The sequence below is a fragment of the Sinocyclocheilus anshuiensis genome, unplaced genomic scaffold (genome assembly GCF_001515605.1).
Source record: "Sinocyclocheilus anshuiensis isolate Anshui unplaced genomic scaffold, SAMN03320099.WGS_v1.1 scaffold1854, whole genome shotgun sequence".
In the NCBI taxonomy this organism is placed as follows: domain Eukaryota; kingdom Metazoa; phylum Chordata; class Actinopteri; order Cypriniformes; family Cyprinidae; genus Sinocyclocheilus; species Sinocyclocheilus anshuiensis.
Genome location: NW_015546040.1, coordinates 1,192,829 through 1,202,024, shown reverse-complemented (window position 1 = coordinate 1,202,024; position 9,196 = coordinate 1,192,829). Strand labels below are relative to the sequence as shown.

The window sequence follows — 9,196 nt, the reverse complement described above, 5'->3', positions numbered from 1 at the left end:
TTTTGCATTGCCACATTATTTGCATGTAAATTAAGCACATTTAACCACAAATCTGCATTACTGTAATGCAGCAATGAATGGAAATTATATAAAAAAAATGATAACTCTGCATTCATTAATAACATTCAATACAATCATGATAAATACTTACAACTGCACAATTTAAATACATTTTCCTGCATTACAGTAATGGCAAAAAATAATAATGCAATGCAAAATCTTTTTCTTTTGATTTTGCAGCGAGACAAAGGTGTTTTTTCTTCTTCTCTCAGATCACTGCATCAGTTTCTGCAGCTCCGCACTGAAAACTGAGACTGCTGCGTAACACGAGAGATGAAGAGACAGACAAAGAGTGATCTAAGAACAACAACCTGACTGGATAGAAACACACAAACAGACCCGCCCCCGAAAACACGCTTAAAAAACACATTCAACCACGAGTCCAATGGAGAATCAAATTAAAGATAAGGAAGAAGTAAATAAATCTCTGAAATGCATAGGACGAAAAAAACATTAAAGACAGTAAATGTACATCGACAGGATCTCAGCCGGATTTAAAAAACAACCAGATCTTGAAATCAAAGCATTTAATCCAGTTTAAGTTCTATTAGAAGCAAATTGAGTCATTTTTTGTGCAACTCAAATCACATTTTCACAAGTTACTGTTTAATCCTGCTAAAACGCCTCTACGTGAGAAAAGTCCGAGATCCAAATAGCAGAAGAGTTTTCCCGTCATTTTTTCTATCATGCACTACGTAGTTACAACTAGCCTTTCTTCTTTTACATTACTTAAATATCGACAACTAAAAAAAAAAATTTCTTTTTAAAATTATCACTTTTTTTTTTTTGGAAAAAGAAACCAGAAACGATCAAACGTTTTGAAGATCTCATTCAGAAGGACATCGATTACCAGAATAATCTCCGATAGGTTTAATGCGTCACCAAACACAGCGCAGCTGCAGTCAGTGTGCGATGAAGAGGAGGAAGAATCAGACAATCATCCTCAGATATCCCAGTGTTTCACTTGGTTAGTAGTGCGAGAGCAGACGGTGCAGCGACACAAAACCCAACTCTACACGGTCAGCCAACAGATCAGATTCAGAAAGCTTAGGGAATGATGAGATCAAACTGATTTCATTAGATACAAAAAATCTGGAGTGAATTCAGAACTGTGCATTGCATTTGATGTGGATCACAGAATTTTCAAACTTTGCGTTCAATTTAAACTGAACTTGAAACTGATCTTAACAACATAAACCAGTCACAGTTAATCAAATCTGGAGTGAAACTTGGTTTGAAACTAAAACTGAACTTGAAACTGACCCCGACAGCATTAATCTGATCATCTTCATGTTGGTCCAGCAGACACCTGGAGTTAATATATAGAACTGTGCATTGAATTTGATTTGCAATCACATTTAAAACTGAATTTTCAAAGTGAATTTGAATTATGTGTTCAATGTAAACTCTGCTGAACTTGACACTGACCCGAAAAGCATTAATCTCATGTTCATGTTGGTCCAGACAGTTGCATGGCATAGTTGAAAACAGGAGTGAATTTAAAACTACATTTGAATTATGCACTCAATCTGATTTGTGATCTGAATTTGAACTCTGCATTCAATTTGAAACGGAATTTTCAACTTGAAACTGAACTCACGTTTGTCCAGCCAATGGGAAGTCATAGTTAAAAAAATTGGAATGAATTCACAACTGTGGATTGAATTTGATGTGAATCAAATTAAAAATATATATTTTCAAACTTCATGTTTAATTTAAACTGAACTAAATTGGCCCTTGATCAGATTTTGATTTAGGCAGTTAATTTAGGAGAATCTGAATTTTCATTTGTGAATTGAACTGAATTTGATTTATGCATTAAATTCAATTCAATTGTGTTTAATTCAATTTGTGATTTGAATTGAATTCAAATTAGGCAATCAATTTGATTTGTGATTTGAATTGAAATTATGAATTCAGTTCTACAGTATGAGTGATTTGAATTTAAAACGGAATTTGAATTGTCCATTCAGTCTGAAACTGAATCTTGAGACTGACCCAAACAGCGTTAATCTGATCATATTCTTCTAGCCCATGGAAGGTTAGAGCTGAAAAATCTGCAGTGAATTTAAAACTAAATTTGAATTATGCATTCAGATTGAATTGTGATTTGAATTGTGCATTCAATTTGAAACTGTATTTCAACTACTTGAAACGGACCCCATCTGATAAAGTTGATGTTCGTCCAGCCAACAGAATTTTATAAAAATTCTTATAAATTTTTATAAAAATCTGGAGTGAATTCAGAACCGTGCATTGAATTTGATGTGAATCAACTTCATATGTTCAATTTAAACTGAATTGAACTTGAAACTGACCCCAACAGCATTAAAGTCATGTTCATGCTTGTCCAGCCCAGTTTTACAATCTGCAGTGAATTTAAAACTAAATCCAAATTATATGTTCAATCTGAATTGTTCATTCAGATTGAAACAGCATCTTCAATAACTTGAAACTGACCGAGTTCATATTCGTCCAGCCAATGGGAAGTCATGTTTGATTGACAGTCATGTGAAGTGGCCAATAGGAAGCGAGATGTTAATGAGCGGTGAGTTCGGGCTGGTGTCTCCTGCACCGTCTGCAGAGGTGAGGAGGAGGAGGAGGAGGAGAAACAGGGAGGAAGAGGAGCCTCACACCATCAGTTGTGCATTAGTTCGAAGAACTTGTAGGTGGGGTTTTCATAGCCGTTCTGCTGCATCTTAGACAGGTGACGTTCCTCCGGGGTCACAGCAGCATCCACCTGAGAGACAAATGATTCGGACTTCAAATGAATCACTATTTCGACTCATTTGATTCATATGCATCATGTCACGGGATGAATCAACGAACACACATGTGTGCACCGACTGACCTCAATGATTCCGTGGTGGATGGATGTGTACTGCTTCTTCCTCAGCATCACCAGGGTGATGACGATGATGGTTGCTATGACAACACCTCCGACCATCAGGCCAATAATAGCTCCCTTATTGGAGCTCACGTCCTCGGCGAAGAAAACCTGAACACCAGAAACAAAAGACAAACATGAGATTACAGTCACACGGGCTGAACTCTCATCAGAGACGTGCTGCGTCATAAAATACTAAAAATGCAGGACGACTGACTGCGAAATGAAGCCTATTAGAATGCAGTTATATGAGCCTAAAATTCAAGATACGAGGCAAAAATTAACATATTTAGATCATATGATATAGTTTAGCAATATCACACCAGCAAGAGTGCTGCTTTCCCCAACATCTGCACCATTGCTAATGTGATACTGATTTTATACAACAGTTCAACAGTTCATATTAAGCAATATTGTCAGAATTGTCAAAAATTTTTCCAATCAAAGTCACAGCTGAACTGTTGAGTCTCTGATCGACATACAGCAGTCATCTGTTAATGAATGAATCCACATTTTTACATGAATCGAGTGAGTCAATGATTCAGTGACTCATTCATAAAGACAGTCACTTGCTTCGTTTCTGAATGAATCAACTGTTTTTAAAAAATGGAGTGAGTCAATGATTCAGTGATTTATTCATTCACTTGCTTTGTTTAGGAATGAATCAGCAGTTTGAACAAATCGAGTGAGTCAATGATTCAGTGATTTATTCATTCACTTGCTTTGTTTAGGAATGAATCAGCAGTTTGAACAAATCGAGTGAGTCAATGATTCAGTGATTTATTCATTCACTTGCTTTGTTTAGGAATGAATCAGCAGTTTGAACAAATCGAGTGAGTCAATGATTCAGTGATTTATTCATTCACTTGCTTTGTTTAGGAATGAATCAGCAGTTTGAACAAATCGAGTGAGTCAATGATTCAGTGATTTATTCATTCACTTGCTTTGTTTAGGAATGAATCAGCAGTTTGAACAAATCGAGTGAGTCAATGATTCAGTGACTCATTCATAAAGACAGTCACTTGCTTCGTTTCTGAATGAATCAGCTGTTTGAACAAATCGGTTGAGTGAATAATTCAATGACTCGCTCATTAAGACAGTGAGTTGCTGCCACCTACTGGTGGCAACAGTTTCATATTGATCTTTTTATTTTTTTAACCATTTCATATTCAGTTTTTTGATAGCCTTAAAAGTTTTTATAATAAAGTCTATGATCAATCAAAACATTTCTTTATAAAGCTACTTTTTTTGTGTTGTTTAGATTAGGTATTATGGTTGACATATTTCAGCCCTAATATGTAAATGTACCAGTTTCTGGTGGTAAACTTCACTGTGTCTCTCTTCAGCTTCCATCCGCAGCTCAGGAACATCGTCAGGCTTCAGTCCAGACACTGAACGACAAACACAGAAATGATATTAAATACTGGAAATACAAGTGTTTTGGTTTTGAAACGTTTTCAACTCATGCAGCTGGAATTGACAGTTTACATGCACTTCTGTTTCAGCTCTACATTCTGAATATGATTTTTACATCAGCCCATCTACACATGCATGTTTTTGCTGGGGTGATTATTAGATTTATTACTACTTTACAAACTTTTAACTGGGACTCAGACACTTTCAAGGTGACCATCAAAAATGCAAAAAAAAAAATTTTTTTTTAAATATGTCTATATTTAAAAAAAAATGTAATTTCAGTTTTAGTTATTTTAGTACAAATTAAACTAAATAAAAAAATGAAAAAAGCTTTTTATATTTTAATTACAAGTACCTGGTCGGGTCGGCAGGCCTCGGTCCGGGACAGGTCGCGCGTCCACCGGCTCAACTGCAGAGAGAGACACAAGCGAAAGATTCACTTCATATTCACATCAAAACTAGATTTTGCACTGAAGAAAAATGTCGGTTGACTTGATCTGACTGACAAGCAGAAAGGCTTCTGATTGGCTAATAAAACACACAACAACTGCAACATTCACAAACAAACAGGAGAAAGTTACATGATTGTTATTGCTATCTGAAATAAAAAATGATGTGTAGCATGCTGTTGAATTGCAGCAGGTCTGTGTTCCTGATGCCGGATGTCATATATGCTTCCATATGGCGCTCACTGCTCTGACCTGGCTCACACACTCATGAGGCAGCCGGGGCTGCTGGGATACATGTGTGTGTGTGTATAAGTTTATAAGGTTTATGAAGACACAAATGTGTATAATGACATATGTATTACAACGTGAACATGGTTTATGAGGTTTAGACTTCCTGTGTCCCCGTAAACCGAATGGCTTTAAAACATACTAAAATTTGTGTGTGTTTGTGTTTTTTTTTTTTAGAACCTAGAATTGCCTGTAGTTTTGTGTGAGGGGCAGGTGTGTGTGTGTGTGTGTGTGTATGAGTGATTGAGTGAGTGAGTGTGTGTGTGAGTGAGTGAGTGTGTGAGTGAGTGTGTGTGTGTGTGTGTGTGTGTGAGTGAGTGAGTGAGTGAGTGAGTGAGTGAGTGAGTGAGTGAGTGAGTGAGTGAGTGAGTGAGTGAGTGAGTGAGTGAGTGAGTGAGTGAGTGAGTGAGTGAGTGAGTGAGTGAGTGAGTGAGTGAGTGAGTGAGTGAGTGAGTGAGTGAGTGAGTGAGTGAGTGAGTGAGTGAGTGAGTGAGTGAGTGAGTGAGTGAGTGAGTGAGTGAGTGAGTGAGTGAGTGAGTGAGTGAGTGAGTGAGTGAGTGAGTGAGTGAGTGAGTGAGTGAGTGAGTGAGTGAGTGAGTGAGTGAGTGAGTGAGTGAGTGAGTGAGTGAGTGAGTGAGTGAGTGAGTGAGTGAGTGAGTGAGTGAGTGAGTGAGTGAGTGAGTGAGTGAGTGAGTGAGTGAGTGAGTGAGTGAGTGAGTGAGTGAGTGAGTGAGTGAGTGAGTGAGTGAGTGAGTGAGTGAGTGAGTGAGTGAGTGAGTGAGTGAGTGAGTGAGTGAGTGAGTGAGTGAGTGAGTGAGTGAGTGAGTGAGTGAGTGAGTGAGTGAGTGAGTGAGTGAGTGAGTGAGTGAGTGAGTGAGTGAGTGAGTGAGTGAGTGAGTGAGTGAGTGAGTGAGTGAGTGAGTGAGTGAGTGAGTGAGTGAGTGAGTGAGTGAGTGAGTGAGTGAGTGAGTGAGTGAGTGAGTGAGTGAGTGAGTGAGTGAGTGAGTGAGTGAGTGAGTGAGTGAGTGAGTGAGTGAGTGAGTGAGTGAGTGAGTGAGTGAGTGTGTGAGTGAGTGTGTGTGTGTGTGTGTTTATACCCTGGTACTGTGTGTTGGGCTGGTTGAAGCTCTCTGGGTGAGTGTGTGTGTGTGTGTGTGAGTGAGTGAGTGAGTGAGTGAGTGAGTGAGTGAGTGAGTGAGTGAGTGAGTGAGTGAGTGAGTGAGTGAGTGAGTGAGTGAGTGAGTGAGTGAGTGAGTGAGTGAGTGAGTGAGTGAGTGAGTGAGTGAGTGAGTGAGTGAGTGAGTGTGTGTGTGTGTGTGTGTGTGTGAGAGTGTGTGTTTATACCCTGGTTCTGTGTGTTGGGCTGGTTGAAGCTCTCTGGGTGGATGAAGCCCTGTGTGTCTTCGGAGGGCAGCAGGTCGAGGCTGGCGGTGCTGTCGGGCATCAGGGCGTCGTTACCGTAACTCACCCTCACGTCACTCTGCAGATTCGCTAACTGAGCCGACATTTCCTGCCGCTCGCGCTGCAACAGCTCTGACACACACAGACAGAACACAACAGATCGAGTCACTGATTCAGTGATGTATTCAATCATGTGTCTGAATGAATCAGCTGTTTGAAAAAATGGGTTGAGTGAATAATACAATGACTCACTCATTAAGACTTAATATGACTTATTTGCCACTTAAACTTTCATATTGATGATTTCATTTTTTTTTTTGTAATTTCATATTTCAATATTCAGTTTTTTGGTAGCCGTAAGAGTTTGTGTAATAAAGTCTATGATGAATCAAAACATTTCTTTATAAAGCTACTTTTTTTGTAATATTTAGATTTGATATTGTGGTTGAACACACGTCAGGAAACAGCAATACCAGTGATTACTGTGTTATTATAGGCGTCTAAACATGACAATTAAGACTTTTTTAAATTATAATTTTTATTTTTCATTTATGAAGTTTTCTATGAGTTTTAAGTTTTCTTGTCATTATAAATATTGACATTGTTATTGTTATTTATATTATATATATTACATATAAAATAATTTATAAATATTATTTTCATAAGAATTATGAAATTTATATTTATATATTATATAATTTATATTTATATATTAGCACGGTCAACTTTAAAATGCTATATATATATGCTAAATGCTATAAATATATCCATTTGTAAGTTGCTTATATACAGTATATATATAAGCGAAATGTTACTTTTTTTAAATGTTACCATTTTTAGATTTTTTTTATGCTGAATAGGAGGACAGCAGAATTAAACAGAGATGATCAGAAATCACATGATTGTGGGCAGAAAACACTGCGGTGAGCAAATGAAAGAGAAGAAACGGCAGAAAAGAGATGGTGATGATGCGTCAGGATTACAGAGTAAACAACCCATTATCCAGACAATCAAGTCAATTTACAGACAATTAAGCAAAAATGGGGGCAAAAACCAAAGTGTTTTCAAAAACCTCACACAAAGCTCCACTATTACACCAAATCAAGTCAAAAGAAAGAAGATCATCCATAGCTTTAAAATAACGAAAATCAATGAAAAAAAAAACTGCCAATAGACTATAACTCATGTTTCGTTCAATTTTGCTATATATTGATCGTCTTAATGCTGCACTTAGATTCATTATATTACCTGAGCCATATATGTGCAATGTGCAGAGTATGTACTGTACAAAGCAATGTGGATTCTAATTTCAGATTACTTTAATATGAACTGATTTTCATTGCTCATATAACTCTCTTTAAAACCTACCTATATTTTTTACATGGATTTTTTATTCTTTCTATTCAGACACAATAAAAATCTTAATTAAATGAACATGTTATTATATCTTTCAGTACATTTGAAATATCATATGCTTGATGATCTGGGAAAGGGATCCTATGGCTTCGTCAAGTTAGCAATTCATAAATCGGATCGCCGAAAGGTACCACAATTCTCTCTTTACTTTCCTTTTTCTTTATTTTTGTGTATGAGAGAGAGAGAGAGAGAGAGAGAGAGAGAGAGAGAGAGTACAGATGGTGCAGTGACGCAAGCACACAAATAAAGCAGCAGGAGGTGAAGAGGAGCACGAGATCAGACACAGATGAGTTCATGCATCACTTCAGCAAAGCTTCAACAATCAGTTTGTCGTCACTGACACTGATGCAGCTCCAAACAGAAAATAAAAAGAAGTGCTCAAACGTGCTCAGCGCAGTGTTATTTTAGCATCACTGAGACACTATTATCATTTTTAATAATATTTTGAATTAGTTTTTATCATTTTAAGTTTGTCATTTTTTTAATTATATTATTATTATTTTTAAATATGTCTATAATTTTTATTTCAGTTTTAGCTTTAGTTTTTCTGAACCTTCAAGTAAAACTAAATGAAAATGAGCAATGTTGCCTTGTCAATTAGATGAATTAAAAATAATTAAGCATGTTTAATTTTTGTTAAAGTTTTAGTAATTTTGTTGTTTTTGTCTGTAGTTTTTTTAAATTAATTTTTATTTAAATTCAACCAAAAAAGAAGTTTTTATATATTCTATTTTATTTCAGTTAGCATTTATTTATTTTAATTAACAAATATGTTTTATTATAGCTGAAATCAAAATAATTTAATGTTTTTTTTTTAAATATTTTATTTTGTTTCAGACATCACAAGGGAAATATATATATATATATATATATATATATATTGTCATATTTACTTTAACTGTAAGTGACGTCTTAATTATTTAATGTATATGCTTAAATAAATATTTGAGTGTGTGTATAGTTCAACAACAAACTGAAATTGAATAATTTAGAAGTTAATTTAAAAACAATTTACATGCTTGCATACAATTTTTTAATTTGAGTGTTGATTATTATAGTTAAAAATAAATAGTAATTGAGTTTATTTAATTGTAACCTTATAGAAATGCAAAAGGGCTCCCTATAGTTTAGAGGTAGATTTTTATCCCTAAGAAATTTTGTATTATAATTGAATTTATTTAAAGACATTTTTTTCCCCACATGTCATGTGCAACGCTCCATTACAGTAACGTTTTTTTTTTTTTTTATCTTTAGTTTTAGTTAATAATCCTGGTTCAGC

The 9,196-nt window shown here is 35.7% G+C and overlaps 1 protein-coding gene across 3 annotated transcripts in view; it reads right to left on the bottom strand.

Annotated features, from left to right (window-relative positions):
- Positions 1–480: 480 nt before the first annotated feature.
- Positions 481–9,196, bottom strand: part of LOC107698920 (amyloid beta A4 protein-like) — a 39,437-nt gene continuing 30,721 nt past the window's right edge. For all 3 annotated transcript variants that reach the window (XM_016500059.1, XM_016500058.1, XM_016500060.1), the window contains 5 exons: positions 6,445–6,633; positions 4,719–4,772; positions 4,256–4,338; positions 2,912–3,058; positions 481–2,800 (listed from right to left, as the gene is read on the bottom strand). In XM_016500059.1, coding sequence (XP_016355545.1) covers positions 2,699–2,800; positions 2,912–3,058; positions 4,256–4,338; positions 4,719–4,772; positions 6,445–6,633 — 575 coding nt within the window. In that variant the 3' untranslated portion in view covers positions 481–2,698. The remainder of the gene's footprint in view (positions 2,801–2,911; positions 3,059–4,255; positions 4,339–4,718; positions 4,773–6,444; positions 6,634–9,196) is intronic.